This window comes from Perca fluviatilis, chromosome 20 (assembly GCF_010015445.1).
Source record: "Perca fluviatilis chromosome 20, GENO_Pfluv_1.0, whole genome shotgun sequence".
Lineage (NCBI taxonomy): Eukaryota > Metazoa > Chordata > Actinopteri > Perciformes > Percidae > Perca > Perca fluviatilis.
In genome coordinates this window covers 3,283,473-3,307,990 of record NC_053131.1, presented here as the reverse complement: position 1 = coordinate 3,307,990, position 24,518 = coordinate 3,283,473, and the positions used below count along the sequence as shown (strand labels likewise).

Here is a 24,518-nt window from a genome sequence, read left to right as displayed (position 1 = left end):
AAAAATGACTCATCATTCAATACCCAATTTCAGTACCTAAGGAGCAAATCTCATCAGTGTCAGTGAGCCAATCAGCATACAGCATGCTTCTACCAAGATCTAATGATGTTTGTGATTGGCTGTCTAACGTTACACATCGTAGAAGCACACAGGAAAAACTCTACGATACACAGAGACGGGGTTCACGTAGTAGCAGCTGGAAGATAAATAAAAAGATTTGGGCCGTAATGTGTTTTATAAAATTGGTATCGAAAAAAGTTTTGTTTAGGAACCGGTATCAAAGTCACGGTATTGGTATCAGTCGGGTATCGACCATTTTTGAACGATACCCACCCCTAGTTCCAGCTGGGCTGATTATTATCAATTTACTGTCCAGTACGAAATGTAATGATTTGTTTCTGTGTAAGCAGGCCTATTTTGCCAAGTACGATGCCGTGGAGCTCTACCTGAGCAAACGCACCTATCCTCCGGGACTGAGCTACGTAGAGAAGAACACCTTCAGGAGGTTCTGCAAGAAGTTTACCATCAAAGGTTCGTACAAACCAGAATCAGTTACTAGGGTAAGGGTATACAAAATAAGAAGCCTTTCTTTGGTGATGTTAGAGGTCAAAAATACTTGACTGACTCTGCAGCTAAAAGTTTTGCATTTCTGATATTTCTTTCCTCTTGCTATATGTGACATAAATTTGTAACATCCAATGACTGCATGAAAAAGTAATTTATTTACAACTAAATAGTCAAAAGAAATTGGTGGGAGGAATCTGTAAAGTCAGTACTGTGGGGACTGGATTTGTGAAAACAAAGAGAAGGACACAAAAGCCCCGACAGCAGAGGTGTGTTGGTGGGGGGGCTGCTGCCCTGGCTCAGGACCCCGGCGTGTCCCATGTTGCTGATGAACCTCCGACAGGCCTGCAGCCCCAAAGAGAGCGACGGCAGGGCAGAGAGCCTGTCGCACGAGACAGCTAGCTAGACTATCTGTACAATCAGAGTTTTCTGTTGCACGACCAAAACTACTTTTGAACGTCCACATGTTCCACCAAAACAAGTTCCTTCCTGAGACTATTTAGCAGAAGCACCGTGGCTCCGTCCGGCGCTTAGCACCGCCCAAGATGATTGTGATTGGTTCAAAGAAATGCCAATAAACCAGAGCACGTTTTCCTCCCGAAATGTTGTGTGGACTAGCCAGACCTTCCTCTGCAGCGCTGTGGATAGAATAGAAATGTCAATAGAAATGTGTGTTCGTTCCATGAGTTACCATGTTAACGTGACAACTTGTTCTCCCAGATGGCGTGCTCCATGCAGTGAGCGGAGACCGGGTGCGCTTGGTTCTGAGGAGCAGGCGGCGCGTTGAAGCCGCCCTGCTGGACTATCACAACGAGCTGAACCACCTCGACGTCAACAAGTGTCTCAGACTGCTCAATGAAAGGTGAGCCGGATCTTCTTTTTCACTAATAAACCATCTTTGTTGCGATTAGATGAAATATTTATTGAGCCTGCAAAAACGCAGAAGGGTAAAACCTCCCCGAACCCCCGACCCAACACATCATCACTTCAGTTAGATCACTATACATCACCTTGAACCAAAAATCAACCAATACCAGATAGCTATTTCTGCATATTTTAACATTAGAGGTGCAGGTATTTACTGTAATATCATGCTGCGGTAATAACCCGCTCCTCATATCATGATCAGGTACTTCTGGAAAACCATGAGACCTGATGTGGTGCAGTGGATCAACAGCTGCTCGCAGTGCAGCAGCAATAAGAAGAAGAAAGCACACATCCAAACAGCACCGGGAGGATCAGAGTCACACCTGCAGGCGCCCAGATCTCCACACATACCGGAGGATGTAGACAGGTGTGTAGGTTTCTGTGTGCCTGTTAGCCTAAAAACCCTTTGCTTCATCAAGGACTGAAATATTTCTCGTCATATATAAACTAGGAGTAATAGAAGTAGAAGTGATCGAATCGAAGCAGTATTAACAGAGTCAGCAGCAGTAACACAATACGGTGTAGCAGTTAAAATAGATGTAACACCAGCTGTAATATTACAGTTGTCGATGAGGTTTCATTTCCAGGATTGCTCCGGTGCCACCGAAAATTCCACCGGATGTCCCTCATTTTTGGCCGGATGTCCGTCCCCTTCCTCTTTCTTTGTGTTGGCGTTCTAACCTCCGGTGGGTTTCTGAGGACTATGGTTAACTGCTCCTCAGATCTCTGCAGGGTAAATCCAGACAGCTAGCTAGACTATCTGTCCAATCGGAGTTTTCTGTTGCACGACTAAAACAACTTTTGAACGTTCACATGTTCCACCAAAACAAGTTCCTTCCTGAGGCTATTTTGCAGAGACACCGTGGCTCCATCTGGCACTTAGCGCCACCCAAGATGATCCTGATTGGGTTAAAGAAATGTCAATAAACCAGAGCACGTTTTTCTCCCATCCCAGAATGCTGTGTGGACTAGCCAGACCCTCCTCCGCAGCGCTGTGGAGGAAGGTCTGGCAATGCTAGACTATATTACAGTTAATGTAATTTTAATTTGTTTGTGTGCTCCCTTTTTATTCTGTTTCCATCTGCATCCTGACAGTGGGCCGGATGCCAATGATTACAGCGATGATGATGATGATGATGGTGATGTATGTGGTGGGAGTGTCGGTGATGAAGAGAGGCGGCCAGCGACCAATTCAGTGGACAGAGTGGTAGGTTTCTCAGCTTCAGCCTATTGATCTAGTCAATGGAAGTTGTAATCCTTAAGATTTCAGTCCTGGTTGCTTTGGCAACAGCCGTGGTAATGCACTGCACACTCAAGCGCTCAAGCAGCTACTGGCAGAAATACAACAGAAGATCAACTTCAATTCAGCCAAAGAAACTATAATCCCAACCTCAAGCAGCTGCACTTGGTCTGTAGATGCATTTTTGATGAACGATCCCAATATATACGTTGCGTTTCCTGGCTTTTTTGGCTCCTTCAAAGTAAAAGCCAACCAACGTTTCAGTCGCTATTTTTATGGCTTCTTGGAACCTAGAGAACAGCCACACTTATCAATACAAAAAAACAATGGAGAAAAAGACAAACCTTTTGCGAACATATTAACAACAGGCAATTGCACAAAGTACAGGCCCAATGCTTATCTCACTGTGATGAGCTACAAAGATAGAAAAAGATACAAGCGTTGTTCCTACCGCCATGGAAAACCAAGAAAAGTCGGGGAATTTTAAAATCAAATTTTCCCGGTCTGGAAAAGTCATGAAATCAGTAGGTTTTGGAAAGTCACGGCATTTTGTTGTGTTTAATGAAATGAATTGCTACAGTAATCTTCCGTGGACAACCTTTAACGTAATGTAACATAAAGCTGAATTTATTTTCTGTAGGCTATCGGTTGACATAGCTCTAATATCTGTCGGATGTGTGACAAACGTTTTTGTTTACTATCACGTGTATTTTTCTTTATTTTTTCATGGCGTTCCGTCCTGCGTGATTGAAAAAGGTAGCGGTTTAATTTCTATACAATAAATAACACGTTGAGTAAACTAAAGTATACGACAGAGTTCGTGTTCAAGGGTCTGAATGATTCATGGACAGTTTAATATAGGTTCTTGAAAAGTGAAAACATTTTCAGTCATATGCTTTTAAGCAGCGGTAAGATATGTCAGGGTTACTGTAGGAGAGTGAACAGTGAGGCTCGTATCACTCCAATCAAATCACACGCATAACACACTGCATCGTTTCCTGCCAATTCCTCATGTGTAGGCAGGCAATCTCCACACTAACACTAAGACTACTATACATATAGGGAGGTAATTACTGAACTTGCATACATTGATTGACTATTGCACTATTGAAATTCACACTTTTAACATGCTGAATGCTACAGCTACCTCTGAACACTAATAGACCTTTTCCACGGCAGACATGTTGACATGTATTCAAAGCCATTACTGATGGCTGCATTCCACTTAGGAGAGGTCCTGGTATTAAACCATTACTGATGGCTGCATTCCACTTAGGAGAGGTCCTGGTATTAAACCATTACTGATGGCTGCATTCCACTTAGGAGAGACCCTGGTATTAAACCATTACTGATGGCTGCATTCCACTTAGGAGAGACCCTGGTATTAAACCATTACTGATGGCTGCATTCCACTTAGGAGAGGTCCTGGTATTAAACCATTACTGATGGCTGCATTCCACTTAGGAGAGACCCTGGTATTAAACCATTACTGATGGCTGCGTTCCGCTTAGGAGAGGTCCTGGTATTAAACCATTACTGATGGCTGCGTTCCGCTTAGGAGAGGTCCTGGTATTAAACCATTACTGATGGCTGCATTCCACTTAGGAGAGGTCCTGGTATTAAACCATTACTGATGGCTGCATTCCACTTAGGAGAGGTCCTGGTATTAAACCATTACTGATGGCTGCATTCCACTTAGGAGAGGTCCTGGTATTAAACCATTACTGATGGCTGCGTTCCGCTTAGGAGAGGTCCTGGTATTAAACCATTACTGATGGCTGCATTCCACTTAGGAGAGGTCCTGGTATTAAACCATTACTGATGGCTGCATTCCACTTAGGAGAGACCCTGGTATTAAACCATTACTGATGGCTGCATTCCACACTAAGTGTTTGATGGTTATTTATTTGTGCTTTAGGACGTAATCACTGTGAAACAAACACAAAAAAAGCTTAATTTCTCTCTCTCTCTCTCTCTCTCTCTCTCTCTCTACTGTACAATGACAAATTCATGTAGCTACAAAACATATTAGTTCTTGTGGTATACAGCTGGACTGGATTGTGTGACAAGTTAGTTCACTGAATATGAATTGTAAAGCCCCGCCCATTTCTAGCGCTTAAGGTCATTGTTATGCATTTCTCCTGGGTTGACCCAGATGATTTCTATGGTCATGACCATCTATTGCCCAGTCAACACGGGTATATCCCTATACCTGTGTTGACTGGCTTCGTTTAAATTTCCAAAAGAAGGGTTGAACCCTGATCAGACAACCATGGTCAGTGGTGTGAAAGAGGTAGAATACAGATGCTGATCACTTCATACATTGTTATGAAAACAAAACCCACTATCAACAAATTGAAAACCTCTCAGTCGCTTTCTGTTTCTCATCTAAATTCTAGGAGATCCCTTCACCTGTAACTCCCATCAGCCTTCGGCCCAGAATCCCCATCCTCCTTCATGTAAGAACTCCCATCAACTTCCAGCCCAGAACTCCAGTAATCCTCCAGCCGAGGACTCCCAACCTCCCCTTTGTGACCAGAATCTGGTCCCTCAGGACAGGGGCCCTTCCACAGTCTGAAGTCCAGGACACAAACAGCTCCGACACTCAGCCTGCCAACCAAGGCAGCGTCCAGGTTCAGCCGGAGGAGCAGACACAGTCTCAGGACCAGAAGGGAACATGTGGCCCTCGGGGCAGCGCCAGAACGCATCACTATGTCAAAGTCCAGGACCTAGCCACACCTCTCCCAGAGTCACATCCTCCATCCGAGCTTCCAGCAACACCCAAACTTCCACAAGACACAAGCAAGCAAAGTCAGCCTCCAAATCAAAGCAGGGGACTGAAGAGCCAGTCCCAACCCCAGAGCCATGTTCAGCACCCAGGGAAGAGGAGGAGAGACCTGGAGGCAGCGTCTTCGGCTAAGAGGAGCTCCAGCTGTGGCCTGGAGCCTGTGGTGGCCCCGAGCACCAAACCGTGGCCCGTCTTCACCATCGCTGGCTCTGCCCCGCCACAGGCAGCCAAACCCCTTTCTGGAGTGGACAGGTACGTACAAGTACTACTGACTCAGAAAAATAACTTTTCACAGGGTACCTCACGATACAAATAATATCACCTTACAGCAATTCTGCGTTAATCAATATATTGCTGGATCAGAGTTTCTGCAGGTTTCACCAAGTCAAATTTAAGACTTTTTTAAAGACCATTATGAATGAAATGTAAGACCTTTATCACAACATCAACTAAGCCTAAATTCAGTTTTTAGTATCGCTAAACTTCCCCAAAGCTGAAGAATAAAATCTGTTTTATGTCTGTGGTACAATCTGAAAGAGACTCGCACCAATCACACCAAAGCTGATCGGCTGCAATATAAGATGCATGTTGGTCACATTCGTAGTCGTAATACAGCGAAATGATATTTGGACTAGCGATAGATAGAACTACTACACCAGAGAATAAAAAATAAAAAAACCGCATTAGAGGTAGCGTTGCATGGACGTAGGGAAATTAAGTTTATTTAAGACCTAGAACAAAATACTTCAGTCAATACTTTTTAAATTTTAGACTTGTTAAGACCCCGCGGAAACCCTGTAGACAATCCTGTAATGTTGGATCACAATATCGGGCTAACTATAAATACAAACTGCCTGTGAAATGGTTAAGTTCAGGTTTATTCAGTGCAGGACCAAACTGTTAGAAAACAGCACAATTCTGCAGCAAGTTTTTCACTTCTTCTAAAGAGCAACTATGAAAAAAAAAAAAAGGCAGCGTTGAAAACCTCTTCCTCTTCGGTTAGTGAACTTCTGTCCAAGTTTCCCTCATTCATGTGTGGAGCGCTGAAATCTATTCAGAGCGCCTTATTTTATTCATTCAAATATAAACATTTGGTGCCAGCATACACACTAAAAACTCCTGGGTTAAAAATAACCCATAATGGGTTATTTTTGATCCAACTCCTGGGTTAAAAAGGGACCAACTAATTTCTGGGTTATTTCAACCCAGAAAATTGGGTTATTCTTTTTGACCCAACTTCTGGGTTAAATATTTGACCCAAATCTTGGGTTAAAATAACCCAACAGTGTAGTTAATATAACCCAACTTCTGGGTTAAATATTTGACCCAAATCTTGGGTTAAAATAACCCAACAGTGTAATTAATATAACCCAACTTCTGGGTTAAATACCTGACCCAAATGTTTCATTAAAATAACCCAACTTCTGGGTCAAAAGAACAACCCAATTTTCTGGGTTGAAATAACCCAGAAATTAGTTGGTCCCTTTTTAACCCAGGAGTTGGGTCAAAAATAACCTAACTTGGGTTACTATGCCAGTTTGCCTTATTTCAGAAAATAAAACATTTTTACATTATATTACACACTTTAAGCACTTTTACATTTGTATTGCATTAAATTAAATTAAAATCTATATAAAAAGGAAAGAAACACACACACTTCCCAGTGAGCATTTGATGTCAATTTAACATCAATATGACATCAAACATTGACGTCAAAATTACGTCAAAATGTATTGACATATTTTGATATGATTTCAATGTCAAGCATCACTCAATTTCAACCTAAATGTACAATGACTGACAACATACACATAGATATATGTGCAAATTATTTAATTTATGTAAAACTTAGACATTAGAACTTACATCATGTATCATGTATTGAAGTGGTTTCAAAATGTATCAACGTACAAAATCCCAATTCCTGTAGGGCATGGCTAATGTACATAATGTTTGTTTTTCTTCCATAGAAACCATAGATTTCTTTTGTGTGCATTACTGTATTTGATTAATATCACTATGCATCTTATCAAAATGCTATAAAATGCCCCCCTCCACTCCCTTGTGAATCTATGCCTGTGTACCTTTTAGTCTGGGTTACACAAGGATGGCAATATCCCGACCCGTCATAAATGGTCCTGAAATATCAGTAAGAACCCATAGTAATGGAATATCCATGTTGTGTTATTCATAATACGTTTGGTGTACTGTATAATCCAGCTCATACAAAAGCAAAGTATTAAAAACAAAACTTATTTTCCGGTGTGGCTGAAGACATTTCCCACCACACAAGTTAGGTTGAAGCACACTGGCGTGTTCACGAGACTTCTCGGGCCTTCTCTGGTGTCTGTTGAGGAAACACAAACACAAAACACAGAGTGAGGTCTGGTGTAACAGACATAAATGGACTGAGTCTTTAAAGTACATATCTTAGAGTTTTACTTACATTTTGCAGCCTACGCAAACTCCCTCTCCTTCTCCAGTCCCGGGTCCCTGACTCCTGGTAGGTGGCAGGGGTTTTGTCTTGGAACTGGAGAGGACTCAGGCTTGCAGTAACTCTTCCTGGTGGGGGAGGGGAGGAGGCTTCTGTTTGCTCCGGTGAGGGAACGGTGTGGGTGAGGGGCCTAGCGAAATGCTCCCTCATCCTCTTTGACTGGGCCACGTTCAGGCTGAGGCGTCGAAGCAGTCAGCGGTGGCCATGTTGTGGCCACATAAAGGTGGCCACCATCTTCTGCTGCCCGACAGAAGGTTGTTCTTGACCTTAAAACAGTAGAAGAGAAAAAATTACTACGGTTAGTTAAGCCAGAAGAGTTTTAATGAAATCCAGCAAGAACAGATAAGTGACTGAGGAGAACTTACATGAGAGCAGACACAGCGGTCCTCAGGTCAGTGAAGTTGGGGGACCCTTTAAGGCAGATCTCCGCCGGCGCTTACCTGCAGGTGGTGCAAGAAGTTTTAGCATGGGCCCTTCCCAGCCGTGAAGAAAACCAGCTTGTTCGGGTGGCTTGCTGGCCACCCGGCAGCTGCAGCCACCGAACCAGCCATCAAAACTTCGTCAGTCTCTAAGAACATTTGGGCCACCCCAAAGGACTTGTTAGTCTTGTGTTCCCTGATCTGCAATACACAGAAAATGGACGGACTCTTTCAGAGGAAACATTAACAAAAACAACAGACTCACAAGCAGTGATGACAACAGGACACAGAGATTTTTATACTTACAGAGATCAAAACCAAACATCGCACCAGGGCCCTGTGCGCCTCTGCGGCCTCTTTGACCTCGCAAACCCGGAGGTTACCAATCCCCCTGGGCAATGACCGTAATGGAGGCTGTGAAAGCCGCAAAGTAGCCGTAAAAACGGTACCGCGGCAACGGTGTGTGGTTCTCCTCCAGGGCCTCTGAAAGGAGAGAAGAAAAAGTATTTCAGCACACGAAGGGGAAGAAACATACACAAACAAGGACATATCACTATGCACGGCAGGCTTCTGTTGGAGATGGACTATTTTCACTATTTTGGAAAGAGGGATGCACACTACCCAGCAGCTCTGGGATCCTCAGTGTGGCCCCCTCCTGACACCGCTTCAGGTCCTCGCAGGATATTATCCTGGCCTTCTTGTGGCTTTTCACTGCCAGCAGGTGCAGGACAACGTTCCTGGTTGTGTCTGTGATGCACTTTGTGACGGGGCGCAGCACGCTCACCACATCCATCGCAGTCAGATGAGACTGGGCAGGCAGGGTTTCCCGAAAGTATTTGAGGAACTGCTGTATGGTTCTCAGGTAGAAATGTGCCGTTGTGATGGTCTTGCCTGGGGACTGGAGGTGGGCTGTTTATCTGCAGAAACATAGGCTTTGAGTTAGTCACTGTTCACATCGGTTGTGTGTCATAACCACTTCACAATAATTCACATGGAAAGTCACACTTACTTTTGGATGCCATCAATGTTCCTTAAAATAGCAAACTGAACAATACAGTCTGTCCCTTTGCCAGGTAAAATATAAAAGACCTGACCCTCGACACTTTGGACTGTGCATTTTCCAGCTGCTTGGAAGGGGGGCAGCTGCCCTCATGGTACCGCTGGTAGTCCTGGAGGTCTTCTGTGAACACATATTTTAAATAATCTGAGTAACATTTAACATTGAGGTAGAACACATATATTTGTACTACTTTTCTTTCTTACCAATTGAAGGAGGGAATTTCAGGTTCCTTATTCCAGGGCTACGTCCACTGCCCGGAAGAGGTTTTTCAGGTTTGTTCCTGACTCTTGCTCCATTTCCTACTGGTCCAGCAGTATGAACGGAGGCTGCTCCCCAATAGGGTCTAGCTGCTCCTGTGTGTGTTGAGGAGGAGGCTGATGCTGCTGAGGCTGAGGGCTATTTTTCTTCTTTCAGACTATTACAAAAAAACAGATACACAATTACATGTTTATTTTACCCTGTCTATTTGTTTCCTTCCTCTCTATATTGTTAAGGTTTTTACATTAGGGATTAATTCATATATAATTCAAAGCCTGATTTATGTAAAAGGTTATACCTAAAAAAATAAAAAAGAAAAAATAGATTTTCCCTCCCAAATTTCCCTCCTTTAAAAACGAGTGTAATCTACTCTACACATTTTTTTCTGTATATTCATCCTTAAAAATAAATGTACAGAGATAACTTCCAGGGAGTTGTGTATAAATCAGAGGTACACCACAGCCCCGGGCGGAACCGGCGATTTGTCAGCATTACATTTTTGCATTTTTTATTTAAAAAGGAACTACATAAAGTACTTAATACATAACTTTTAGTAACGTTAACAAACAATTAAAAATACATCCAACGTGGAAACGTGAGCATTCAAAATAGGCTACGTCATAGCTGAATACAAATTTCCCTCCTTTTTCTGTTCACTTTTCAGCAAGAAAATATCCAATAATAATAATGTCCGCACATTTCTAACGGTCGGTGGATTAGCTATCGTTAGTAACGTTTTATTCATAAACATCTTCTTAAACCGAGCTAAATCAATGTTATCTACGTTTTAGCGTGCTAACATTTGTGGTATCATTAACCTGGCTACATTGGCTGGCTAGCTAGCTGAGCCAATGTAGCCCAATAATTAGCATACAGTGACTCAGATACATCTTAATAAAAAGAAAACCGATAACTTACTTGCTACTTAGATAACGTTTATTTTAATGTGCAAACAGACATAGAACTAGATAGATAGATAACAACGATACAGCATTGACATGTCTCCATTAACAACTCCTTTGAAAAACGTAAGTAACTAGTTACTCTTCACAAGCAAGCTAGGTAGCTAGCTAGTTAAGTTAGCTAATGGAACAGGATAGTTTATTTTAGAAGCACCGGTTTAAACAAGCACATTTTCTGCAACAAACTACCAGTAAGATGAAAATGCTTACCTCGCCTCCTGCCCCAGGAACCAAAGTGTGCGTTTAGAGGAGAAAATAAGCTGGTCCGATGTCAAGACAACTAACCCAAAAATACATTGTAGAGAGAGAAAAGAGAGCCTATAACCCAGAACATGGGTTACTCTTTGAAAAATAACCCAGAAACCCAAACAACCCAGGCAATGGGTCAAATATTAGCCCTATAACCCAGAAAATGGGTTACTCTCTGAAAAAATAACCCATAATTTTAACCCAACACAAATAACCCAGAAACTGGGTTGACAAAATAACCCAGGAGTTTTTAGTGTGTATCGATTCTCGTATCGCATGAAGGACAACGATATATTGCCGTATTTTTATGTTGCCCCCTTCCTAATTTTGATGACCCTTCCTTACGTATGACTGTGTGTGTGTGTGTGTGTGTGTGTGTGTGTGTGTGTTGTGTGTGTGTGTGTGTGTGTGTGTGTGTGTGTGTGTGTGTGTGTGTCTGAGCCGTCTTACGTATGACGCGTGTGTAATGACAGCTGTTTGTGTGTGTGTGTGTCTGAGCCGTCTTGTGTGGGCGCTTTGTAATGACATTTTGTGTGTGTTTTGACGTTTGTGTGTGACGCCGTGTGTAATGACAGCTGTTTTGTTGTGTGTCTGAGCCGTCTTGTGTGTGTGACCGTGTTAATGACAGCTGTTTGTGTGTGTTGTTGAGCCGTCTTGTGTGGGCGTGGTGTAATACAGCTGTTTGTGTGTGTGTGTCTGAGCCGTCTTGTGTGTGACGGCGTTTGTAATGACAGCTGTTTGTGTGTGTGTGTGTCTGAGCCGTCTTGTGTGTGACGCCGTGTGTAATGACAGCTGTTTGTGTGTGTGTGTGTCTGAGCCGTCTTGTGTGTGACGCCGTGTGTAATGACAGCTGTTTGTGTGTGTGTGTCTGAGCCGTCTTGTGTGTGACGCCGTGTGTAATGACAGCTGTTTGTGTGTGTGTGTCTGAGCCGTCTTGTGTGTGGCGCGTGTATATGACAGCTGTTTGTGTGTGTGTGTGTCTGAGCCGTCTTGTGTGTGACGGCGTGTGTAATGACAGCTGTTTGTGTGTGTGTGTCTGAGCCGTCTTGTGTGTGACGGCGTGTGTAATGACAGCTGTTTGTGTGTGTGTGTCTGAGCCGTCTTGTGTGTGACGGCGTGTGTAATGACAGCTGTTTGTGTGTGTGTGTGTCTGAGCCGTCTTGTGTGTGACGGCGTGTGTAATGACAGCTGTTTGTGTGTGTGTGTCTGAGCAGCCCTGCTCCCGTTCGGCGGCCCGGCAGGCTTCAGGCCCGGACGGTCATCCAGCAGTGCATTAAGGCCAAGGTTAGGATCAAACCAGAGCTGGACGGCGCCGACGCTCAGTGGGTGGAGGTCTGTTCATTCTTTTTTGTTCATTTGTGTCTGTCTATTGACCCAAATATTTCAACAACCACTGGATGGATTTCCATGAAATCTGGTGCAAACATACATGGACCTCAGAGGATAAATTGTAATAACTTTGGTTATCCTCTGACTTTGATAAATGAATGGAACATGAAACAAAGACCCCTGGCTGGAAATGAATTGGGGACGTTGGTGTTTTTTTTAATAAGTTAAAGGAACACGCCGACTTATTGGGAATTTAGCTTATTCACCGTAACCCCCAGAGTTAGACAAGTCCATACATACCCTTCTCCTCTCCTGACATGTAAATAGGAACATATAGGCGTTGTAGACTTTTGTCACTTATTCGGAGCAGTAGGATTACTGGAACCATTCACCTGCATGTTCTGTGCTGGCCTGCTGCCGCTGGAGCCGTCAGACAGCCTTATGTATTGACTTGTCTAACTCTGGGGGTTACGCTGAATAAGCCAAATTCCCAATAAGTCGGCGTGTTCCTTTAAGCAACACATACATTTGTACATAACATTTCTCAACACAGCATGAAAGGTGGGAACATTACTAGTCACAAACATATGACTCACACTTGTCCATCTTGGCAGTTTGAGAAAGATTCTGAGTGCTTCATTAACCATCACCTGAAGCTTTCTCATTTTTGTCTTACTATAGCTGCACCACAAGTGGGCTAGATATAGCGGAGTACAGTAGGCTCTGAAAAGGGCAGTTTTAACATCATCTGTGCACATGTGAAATTTGCGTGCCAGCATACTGGCTTGTCTATACAGTTTGCAACACTGGCGCTGCACATCATCATCATCATCATCATCATCATCATCATCATCATCATCATCATCATCATCACATAAAGCATTTCTGATGGTGTGACCCTAATATCTCACTTTGTTTACCACATTTAGTGCTTGGTTTGCCATAAAGAAGGAAGAAAAAACTTGTCCTGATCTTCCTGTGTTTTTCCAATCATGACAACACTCTTTTTAGAGTTAAATTTGATGTCATGCTGCACACCATACTGTAGCAGTAAGGCCAGCACTATACGGAGACAGGACAAGATCATAAAGTGTTTTGTTCTAGATTTGCGTGTCTAGCTGGTGATGTGTGTTTCATCACAACATCACATGAAGACGGCAACAATACATGTTGTCTCTTATGAATGATGGTGCCTTTAGCCTTTGTTGTATTTGCATTTCTTTATGCTTCAGAGCAGCTTTAATACACACAGTTTTCCCAAGTGGGGAATAATACAGTGCAGGACATACTACTATACTATATTACATGTAGCCCCAGTGTCTCTACAGTAAACCTACAAATGGCTCTTCTCTCTGTCCTCAGATCCAGGAGGGAATGGTTGTGTATGTGTGCTTCTTCCACGGAGCCACAGAGGAGGTCACTCATGAGATGGGTGAGATGTCTGCACGTGTCACTGTTACCAAATATTATAATATTCCTCAGTCAACATGTTATCCTAAGTGATAATCTTATTCCTAGATAAATGCATGCATTTAAACTGATATCTATATCTATTTTAGTAAAGTAAAATGAATGTGTTTTGCACATTTTTAATCAAACAATTAGTTGATGGAGGCTACATCTACACTACTACTTTTGTATATCTATTACTATGTTTACGCCTCGCGTTCCCACCCGTTTTGGTTTAAAAAACTCTGGGGTTGGAGAATTCTCATGGAAGAATATCATAAGATTCTTTATTACTCCCAAAAGAAAATATTTACAGAATGGTAAACCAGAATCGGCATTCTGTTGGAGACAATGTAATACTTCTATGGCAGATTACTTTCACATATTCTGGAAATGTCCAACAATTCAGCCTTTTTGGTTAGAGATAGTCAATGAAATAAAATTGATACTGGGATTCGAGACGGAGTACAGTGTCAGTACTATATATTTAGGAAACATACCAATTAATCTTAATACTCAAGACAAATACTTACTTAATGTATTATTAGTTGCGAGTAAAAAACCAATAACTAAGAAATGGCTGCATGAGAGTCCACCAACAAAAGATGAGTGGATAGTGATTGTAAGTCATATATGTGATATGGAAAAGCTGAACTTCTCTCTACGATTAAACATGGATACATTTTACAATGTATCCATGTTTAAGTTAGTTTCTATTCTACACCGAATGAGTTCACTGCTGTACACACACACTTCTGCTTGTCATTAGAAAACAACAAGTACTGGTCAAAATGGCTAATGTATAGGAGTAGGGATTGAGCATAAGAAGATATTGTGAGTGTAATGCAAATTATTATTATTTTTATTTTATTTATTCTTTTCTCATTTACATTTTACTGGAAATAATATATGGAGAACCTCTCTCCCCCTTTTTTTCCCTTTCTTTCTTTTCAGTATGTAAAATACGTATCCAATGAAAACATTATGAATTTGTATGTTGTATGATGGGACCTTGAACCTTTTACTGACTTGAAAGGACAATTACAAATATTCTCCTGAGATTATTATAAAGGAAGGAAGGGAGGAAAAAAAGAGGAAAGGGAAAACTTCTTCCTCTCTCTTCTCACTCCTCTGAGATTATTGGGAGAGTAACCCCTGATTTGACATTAATAGTTTATGAACAACACAATTGTATGTTATACCCCTAGTGATCTGTTTGTTTTGTTCTGTTCTTTTGTGTAAAAACCATATAAAACAATAAAAAATAAAAGTAAAAAAAACAAAAACTCTGGGGTTGCTTTGTAGGCTGGACGGGTAAATGGAGACCTTTGGAAAGGATGCTGCAGTCTTATTGGTTAGGTAGGCTTACATACCTTTTAGTAACAGTTCCACCTCGTCATTGATCCAAGCTAATACATCCCTGCCCCACCGTTGTTCTTTCTCCACAGTATTTTTTTGTTTTAAACTTTTACATCCGTGATTTTTTATTGCAGAGTAACGTCAGACAATCTGCTTCCTGTTTACATCAGCACGCACATGCCCAGTGTCCGTTAACGGTCATGTGATATGTGTTATCAGACGTGTTAAAATGGACTCAGATTAGTTCTGCTACTGGAGCTAAAACCCTTGTGTGGACGGAGATCGTTTTTGTCTCAAAACTCTGTTTAAAAAGTAGTGTAGATGTAGCCTGATAATTTAATAGATAGCAGCATCTTTCCTCTGTTTGTACCACTGATTTCACTATCAAAATAAATCCATTTAGCATGACATTTCAGACCTCTTGTTTAATTCCTCATAGGTTAATCTTATCTTAATGGGAGGCTGAACTTCTTTCCAAACAGTGAAATATACATATTAATGCAGGCTGGTTTGTTTTTTTGGTCTAATCAACAGCCAGCAGTCTGATGACCACACAACTTTTCAGAAAAGACACCGGGCGCTCGGTTTCCGTTCTCAACCTCCCCGGGAGCGTTTTGTTTATCCCGCAGGACTCCCTGCTCGGGGAGCCGGGGCCCAAGAGAAGGATACGGTACAGAGGGGGGTGTGAGCCGTGGTGGGGCGCCCAACTCCTCTCCAACCTGGTGTCCGCCTGCAGGGAGCTCATGTCCGCCTCAGAGAAGTGCAGCAAGGCGGGCGTGAAGGTGGAGCAGGGAGTCTACGGCCAGAAACAAGACCTGGTCCTGAACAGTGTAGAGCCACTGACGCTGCTGCTGGAGTTCTGATGTGATATATATGCCGGGCGGGAAATCCAGGGAATAAGTTCAAAGAAGGTTAAGTCCGCACAACAGCTTCTTACTCCGAAAAAATACTTTTATGGGTAACTACTGTTTTTTTCAACCTGGACCCTATGTTCCTATGTTTTTGTGTTAAAGTGACTGATGGGAACAACAATCTTTGACATTGGTCCAGTATTATATATATACTAATATACACAAAAGTGCTCATTTTGCTGACAGACTGACAGACTCAGATTAATAGTCTAAGTGTCTGTAACATTATAGAAAGGATTTCTAAAACATAAAAATATCGACGAAGTTGCGTTCGCTAAACCCACCAGACTCCATGTAAATAAACAGTGATTTTATCATAGTAAAATACACTTCATTCAAAGTCGGCAGAAACTAAATAAAACTATGGAAAGCCGTTATGGGTCGTCTTTCCACTTTTCCAACCATCACAACTCTAGTTTTGGTTGAAATAATCACATAGTTTACGGATTTATTTGTGAAAATATGTTGGCTCTATACACGCTAAAAGTATTGCTTTTTTAAATGGAGTCTGGTGGTTAGAGCTTCAGAGTTGTTTCTGATTAAACAGAAAGGTCTTAAAGAGGTTTTAAAGATCTATCTCTGTAGGGATCCTTTCCATAATGTTGTAGCACACTGAGAATATTAATCTGACTCTGTCAGTGGCAAAACGAGTACTTTAAGTGGACGCTAACTGACGCTAAACATTTGCCCCATAGAGTTACATTGCAGCCCGGTGGACCAATGTCTGGACCAATGTCAAAGATTGTTGTTCCCATCAGGCACTTACACACAAAAACATAGGAACATAGGGTCCAGGTTGAAAAAACGGTAGTTAACCTTTAATAGTGCAAATAAGGCACACGCTGTTTCGGCCCACAATTTGGCCTTCCTCAGGTGGATTTGGGCTAAAACGCTGTGTGCCTTGTTTGCACTATTGAAGTATTTTTTCGGAGCACTAAGCTGTTTTGCGGACTTTACCTTCTTTGAGCTTTCACACTGCTCTGGTGTTTCCAAGCCCCTAAAGCGGAGACATTTGGAAACACTTCTGACCCGTTTTGGTTGGTAATCTGTGGGGTTGTGTTGCAGTCTCAACGGCCGCAAACGGAGACCTTTGGCAACACCGACACTGACGCCAACATTTGGCTGCCTGATTGGGTCTAATCGTTCACGACGTCTCGTTCTCTGAGACTAAGCTACTAACGTTACCATGGCAACTACCAGCAATTGGTGGGGTATACATGCCTCCTGTTCATGCCCAGTATAGGAGAATGTTGATGAGATATTTTTGGTTTGGGTGTGTTAGTTTGAACGGAGATTAGTTCTTCTACTGGAGATAAAAAAAACACCTGTGTGCACGGAGATCACGTTTGGCTCAAAACTCTGCTTAAAAACCAAAACGTAGCGATGTAAATGTAGCCTGAATTATTGGGAATTTTTTGGCCAAGGAGCTACATGGGGTTCAGGAACCAGAGGAACTGAACAAGGAACTAAAAACTCCCTTTTGTGCGTTCCTGTTTGCATTTGCATCCAAAGAACCGTGAAGATGAAGCAAACCACACCGATGATTCTAAAAGCACAGCAACATTCCCAACGCAATTTTCACACACGAGGGAACACCAACCAAAAGCCATCATGTTGTTCTTTGGATTTACTGTTGAGGGAATGTCCATGTTTCGGTTCGATGTAACGAATGAATTGAAAGGAGACCCATCTGTGTGTCAGATCCTGAACCATCAGAAAGGTTTCTCTCTGGTTCTTCCCGACCAAATGGTTTAGTTCCAGAGTTCTTCAACAAATGTTTGGTCCTCAAGTTCCTGAAAGTACATCTTTGGGTACTGGGTTCTCATCCTCATCACTACATACAAAACAATGTTCCACTTTGTAAAGAAGGTTCAGGCCCTTTGAACAAGTTCACAAAGTTCTGTCATTAAAGGTGCAGCTGGAAATCCAGTTTGTGCTCCAGGTCTGTTCTCTAGATTGTATTCGTTTTCTCATCCTCAGTCTGCCTTTTACAAAGAAAAAAGAATGAAGAGTTGCCGTAACAGTGCTCATCAGTGTCTCCAAAATATGTCCAGAAACACAAGCACTATTACGGTTACAAGTATTTCTTTCTGTGATATTTGGTTTGGTTTATTTATGGATATAGAAAGACAAAAGGATCCAAGGGATAACATGTAAAAGCGATGAACACTTTTTTTTCCAACATGATCCCTGATATTGTATGATTTACTCTGAACGTATCATCTGGGTGCCCATTACGAGTAACTAGAGGGTGAAAGGTTATAGGACGCCACCGACAGGTCGTTTTTAGACATTTGAATGCAGAAATGTTACTTATTGTACCTTTAACGTCATGCACTTGTGTTGTTCTGGGATATTGTTGAACGCTGCTGTGTAAACAGAGGTCTGCATCTTTTGTTAATATTGTTAATACTGTATAGTTGAGAGACAAAACCCAAATCTTGATATTAAATAACTATTTCTAGTAAAATTGTGTACATTGACTTTCTGATAACAGCATTTTGTTTTGTTTGAATGGAGCTCAAACAGTTTTATAAATCCGTTCAACTATCGTCAAACAGGATTGTATATCACACAAATGCCAAAATACATTGATGATAGGAGTCCCTGAATGAGTTGAAAATGACCTTATTCTCTATAGTTTATACGAATAGTTCCTCATATTGGAACATATGTTCTTCTACGTATTTTATTATTATTATTGCGTACCCTTTTTTTTTTACACATTAACTCCTTCCACATTTTTCAACATAGAAACTTCATTCAAACATCAGAATGTTCAGCTCAATTAGGACATGTATGCTTATATACAGAATTTTCATAACTTTCATAATTCCCGAAATATTCAAAGTGAATGGACAGAATTTTCAAATTCATACATTTTCAACTGCTATCTACTCATTCATACATTCACCGAGAAACACCATTCAAACTTATCATAATTTTTTCCCCTTTACTTCAGAGTGAGTGACAGTGGATATACAGAAAAGAGAGAGATGGGGGATGACACGCAGCAAAGGGCCGCAGGTCGGATTCTAACACGTGCCACTGCAGGACTCAGCCAACATGGGGCGCACACTCTTACTGGGTGAGCTACACTGTCAGGGACCAAGCAGTAAGACAATTTGGAAGAACAGGAGTTTGTTTGAAAAAGTGGGTTTTTATTTACCCAAAAGTGCACAAACAATATAAGACCAAGAACTTAATACATAAACTTCTAAGAAAAAAGGTCAACTCAATATAACTTAAACCAAAAATAATTACAACAAAAAATAAATGTGTACCACAAAAGACTGCCCCCCATGAATGAGACAAAAATAAACTTATATACTAACTGGGCCAAACCAAATAACACACAGGGAAAACCCAAAATGGACATAATTGAAACTAATAAAAATAAACCCAACCTAAACCTAAATCCCCCCTCCAGCATGGCATCTGATGGTACGGCCCAATTGGCAGGCCATAGTATATAACAGTCCTTCACCCTTGGCCACGCCTTTTCTGCATCAGGAAGGACCTCGTCGCCAGCATGGTAACAAAGATAAAAATAATGATGAATATAACACAAACCTTACAATGTAGAAAAGAGTGTATTTCGTTTAAACGATTGTTTTAATGTTGAAATTGTTTGGAGTGTGACTGACTGCACAATGAATTAATGTGTACTAAACTCATGGGGTGAAATTGTGTACCATATTACCATTGCTGGCGGTTTAACCTGTGTGGCTTAGGCCATCACATACACCATTCCAACTTGAACATGTTCCACCTCTCATACATTCTGGGTAGCGTCAGCCTTTCAACATACAGCATTCGCACTGCAATTTCTTCAGAAATTGCACTCTAGTATATAATTATCTTTTGCATATTACATTGACGTGGCTCATACATCAGCAAACCGATCAAAGACGACACACAGCTTTGGTTTCATACGTACTCCGTTCATTTAGTATTTGTGGCAGTAAGTTAGTTTCTATTCTACACCGAATGAGTTCACTGCTGTACACACACACTTCTGTTTGTCATTAGAAAAGTTTGCCTTAAGTTTTTCTGATTCCTGTTTCTTTGGGTGTCTCAGTGCTGAGCGTGCTGCTGTGGACGGACATCTCGTCAGGCCAGAGAGAAGTACGTGCCTCCTGATTGGGATTTCTAGTTAGTAGTTTAGACATTATTAGGTTTATTTGGTAACACTTTACTTGAAGGTATCGACATAATCTTGACATGACATTGTCATGAACGTGTCTTAAGTGTCATTACAAGTTGACATTGTTTGGGTTGTCTTGATTATGACAACTTGACATTAGACAACTTGACATTATCAGAAGTTGTCTTGGTCATGACAAGTTGACATTACATTTGTTTGGGATGTCTTTGTAATGACAACTTGACATTAATCAGGATGATATTACCAGAATATGTCTTTGTCATGACAACTTGACATTACATTTCTTTGGCGTGTCCTTATTAAGACAAGTTGACATTAAACAGGATGACATTATGTCAAGTTGTCATGACAAAGACATCCTCTGGTAATGTCATCCTGGTTAATGTCAAGTTGTCATGACAAAGACATCCCAAACAAATGTAATGTCAACTTGTCATGACCAAGACAACTTCTGGTAATGTCACTTTGATTAATGTCAAGTTGTCATGACAAAAACCAAATGACACTTAATGACAGAAGTCATAAACGTTCATGACTTGTTTATAACGTTTATGACATGTTCATGACAGTGTCATGTCATAGTTATGACCGTGTCATGTCACGATTATGTCAATACCTTCAAGTAAAGTGTTACCATTTATTTCTTACGGTTTATTGGTATTTTGGCGCATTTGATTGAGTTGATACGACTGATAAGAGTAATAGTCTGAAATGTGTTTACTGTGAAGAGTTGGATCCTTCTACATGTCATCCAGATCAGCATGCTTCCTTTTTCTTTTCTTTTAAGCAAACAAACACATTAAACAACTAAACATCACCGTTTACAATATCCTTGAAGTGGACTACTTATCAGAGACCAACAGAAGAAACAGTCTTCACATCACCGAGTACAGAGTGAACAACCAATGTTCTTAATGTAGCTTCTAATCAGGATTGGAGTTATTTTAGCCTCCCAGGAAGGAGAGTGAAAGGAGCCAAATTGTCTTAAATTCCCAGAGATTTCTTTTTAGGAATAAATCGAATTCTCTCCGAGTGCAGAATTTCTGTCAACTTAGTTAGCGGAGTTTAACAGTCCACTAATTCTCCTGTTTTGTTAGATTTGTAATTAGGTTGGAAGTGTTGTATGATCAGCAGTTATATATTAGGGCTGGGGCGATATGCTTTTGTCCCGATTATATACTTTCCCAATACATAGGTGTGGATTAGATTTATATTGCGATTTTCATTTATTGTGATTCTAGAAGTATTGCGATTCAATAGTATTAGGCCATAAGATGAAGCAGTTTTTCATTTAATCCCTTTATTGATTGAATCACACAGTTTGCAGAACCTTAAACACTTCTCATGTGGTTAGACACAACTAGCAAATCGGAATCACTTTTTGTGCAAAACTGTAAACACATTGTCATTCACAAAGCACATGTAGCATTGTGGTGCACACAACTCAAAATGGCACAACACAGCCCCCAAAACGTCTCAGTAAATTACTGTAACATATCTCTAGAAATTGGCTCTTTTCTTGCAGTGATATACTTGTATAATAGTATTTTATGTATTGTACATATTTGGTGACATTTCAATGCATTAGGCCTGTCTGTACATTTCTAACAAGAGGTTTTATTTGCTAGAATGGAAAGACTGCCACATGCCGGTGGAAGGAGAGGTATGTTCTCACAACAGCAAGAGACATTATTGTCAATATCAATTCAAAATAATCTCATTCGTCTGCGTAAAATACAACAGCGATTTGAGGAAGACAACGTGAATTTTGAAGGAATCAACAGTGCGAGTCTCTCCACAATTGACCGTGTCCGGAAACGCAACCTGATAAGTCTCAAACAAGCCTACAGAGTACCATTTGAGAGAAATTCTGAAAGGGTAAAAGAGCTACGATAACAATATGTACAAGTAAGTAATCATGTCCAGAGATTATACAGCACTATTGAGTTACTGTACATATTTACTGTGTTGAATGTAATGCAGCACATGTATACAGAGTCATGAAGCCTGGAATGCTAGGTCATTTACGTTACTTCAAAAATTAATTTTTGTTCATTTCGATAGAGAATGTTTCAACTGGATTCCATGGAGAGGCCTCATGAGTGCATCTTCTTGGATGAAGCTGGCTTCAATCTCACCAAGAGGAGAAGGAGAGGCCGCAACATTATTGGTCAACGTGCCATTGTAGAGTTGCCAGGGCAGCGTGGTGGCAACGTGATCGTATGTGCTGCCATCAGCAGCTACGGGGTTATTCACCGCCATGTAACTCTAGGGCCTTACAACACTGCCCATCTTCTAACGTTTCTGTATGCTCTACAGGAAGCACTACTGAGACGTGAACAGAGAGGTGATGAGCAGGCCGAGCATCCCATGGATGTGGTAATCTGGGACAATGTGAACTTTCACCGTGGTCCTAGAATTCGTGAGTGTTTTTTAAAATAACCCCCGTTTTATAAACGTGTGCCTCCCACCATACTCTCCATTCCTTAATCCCATTGAAAAAATGTTTCTGCATGGAGGTGGAAGGTCTATGACAGAAATCCTTATGCACAGGAAAATCTCATTCAGTCAGTGGATGCAGCGTGTGACAACATTGGAGTGGAAGTGATTCAAGGTTGGATTCGGCATGCTAAAGGATTCTTTCCCCGTTGTTTAGCAAGGGACAGGATTGTCTGTGACGTTGAGGTCCTGTGGCCTGACCATGCCCAGAGGCATGATGCTGAGGCAGAATGACTCCAAGACAGTTGTTTGATATAGCAAGACAAGTCAAAGGTTTTGACAGTGTAGCTTAAGTTTGGTGATTTGTGCTTAAGGTTTTGAGAAAGCGAGAGAAACATTAAAAAAATGTGTTTTTAGCAATTCAGAAATACTGTAACTACACAAATGTGCCTTGATTGTGTACGTCTTGTTGATTGTTTATTTTTAATGTCATGTTAAATTGTTGATTGTTTATTCTGTATTTTCTTATCTTATTTATTTTTTATTGCATTTTGCACCGGGGGTCCGAGAGGACTGAAATTTCATTTGTGCTGTATGTCATGCATGAATAGCACATCTGACAATAAAGCTGACTTGACTAAACATGAGTCCAAGATGTCTGCGCCCTTTGTCGTCAATATCGAGTAGCGAAGAAGAGGAAATTACGGCCAGACCTCTTTCAAAACGCCGTAAAGAGATTAGAAATAATGCTACATTCATCTCACATCCATAAAAAAAACCGATGGATTTTACACGCACACGGTGGGATACATTCAGAAACATCATCAAACGGGCGAGAATCAGAGAATAGAAACATACAAATGTTGTCTAGAAATCGAGTTTGACTATGTTTCAAAAACAAAAGACTTCTAGAGACAATATATCATGACATATTTCTAAAAAACTACTTGTTTTCTTTCTTTTTTAAAGAATTTTTTTGGGGGCTTTTCCGCCTTCAATTTTTGACAGGACGTAAAGGAAATCATCACAGGTTGGATTCGAACCCTGGACCTCTGCGTCGAGGCATAAACCTCTCAGTACATGTGCGCCTGCTCTACCCACTGATCAACCCGGCCACAAAACTAGTTTTCTAAGAAGAATGTACATCACATGTCTGACATGTATTTCATTTGTAAAGAACAGTACATGGATTTTCTGCATTTTCCGCTTTCGCTCTGTTTTGCTGGAAATGGATATGATTATGAAGTAGTCGCCGTCAGCGGTAGTACCGTAGAAACAGAAAATATTAAGGTCAATCATTGGTAAAAATAAATAAATAAAATAAAAATCGATTCTAGGGAAAAGAATCAATTTTGAAAATCGATGCAAAAAAAAAAATACATACAATTAATTTCCACCGCTATTATATATGTCTTCCTTTGTGTTCAATTGGGTCAGTTCAGTCCTGGTTAAGTTCTAACAGTCAGTTATTTTACAATTCCTCTGATTTTATGGATTATAAGTGCTTGGAAATGAATGCAATCCTCTTTATTCACAGAGGTTATTTGCTCCAATTTACAGACATGACATGAAAATAAACAGTGGATAAAGTTAGAGGAATACAAGGAAGCAAAAAGACAATCTAAGTGGCAGAGAAGGACCAACTTTAAAAAGAAATACCAATTTGAGAATTATTTGCTACATTTGTATTCAGAATCCTTGTAATACATGTAAATAATACACACATTTGTATACGATGTAATTTAATTCAGCATACATACATTTCATACATACATTGCTCATTTCAGTCTTGTGTGTGTGTGTAACAGATATCCCATTGATTTTAAATCAGCAAAAAAAGGAAAAGAAGTTTGGGTCCATTTATTGAGACACAAATTGTGTGTGTGTGTGTGTGTGTGTGTG

At 41.0% G+C, this 24,518-nt stretch overlaps 1 protein-coding gene across 5 annotated transcripts in view; it reads left to right on the top strand.

The window, feature by feature from the left end:
* LOC120549371 overlaps positions 1 to 19,086 on the top strand; it is a 34,853-nt gene extending 15,767 nt beyond the window's left edge. For 3 of the 5 annotated variants that reach the window (XM_039786250.1, XM_039786249.1, XM_039786247.1), the window contains 8 exons: positions 411 to 531; positions 1,285 to 1,426; positions 1,694 to 1,858; positions 2,587 to 2,698; positions 5,131 to 5,771; positions 12,176 to 12,293; positions 13,653 to 13,722; positions 15,633 to 16,062. In XM_039786250.1, the coding sequence (XP_039642184.1) occupies positions 411 to 531; positions 1,285 to 1,426; positions 1,694 to 1,858; positions 2,587 to 2,698; positions 5,131 to 5,771; positions 12,176 to 12,293; positions 13,653 to 13,722; positions 15,633 to 15,961 (1,698 nt within the window). In that variant the 3' untranslated portion in view covers positions 15,962 to 16,062. Of the gene's footprint in view, positions 1 to 410; positions 532 to 1,284; positions 1,427 to 1,693; positions 1,859 to 2,586; positions 2,699 to 5,130; positions 5,772 to 12,175; positions 12,294 to 13,652; positions 13,723 to 15,632; positions 16,063 to 18,971 lie in introns of those variants that run through there. The other 2 variants (XM_039786251.1, XM_039786252.1) reach the window with 2 other exon arrangements.
* Positions 19,087 to 24,518: the final 5,432 nt, after the last annotated feature.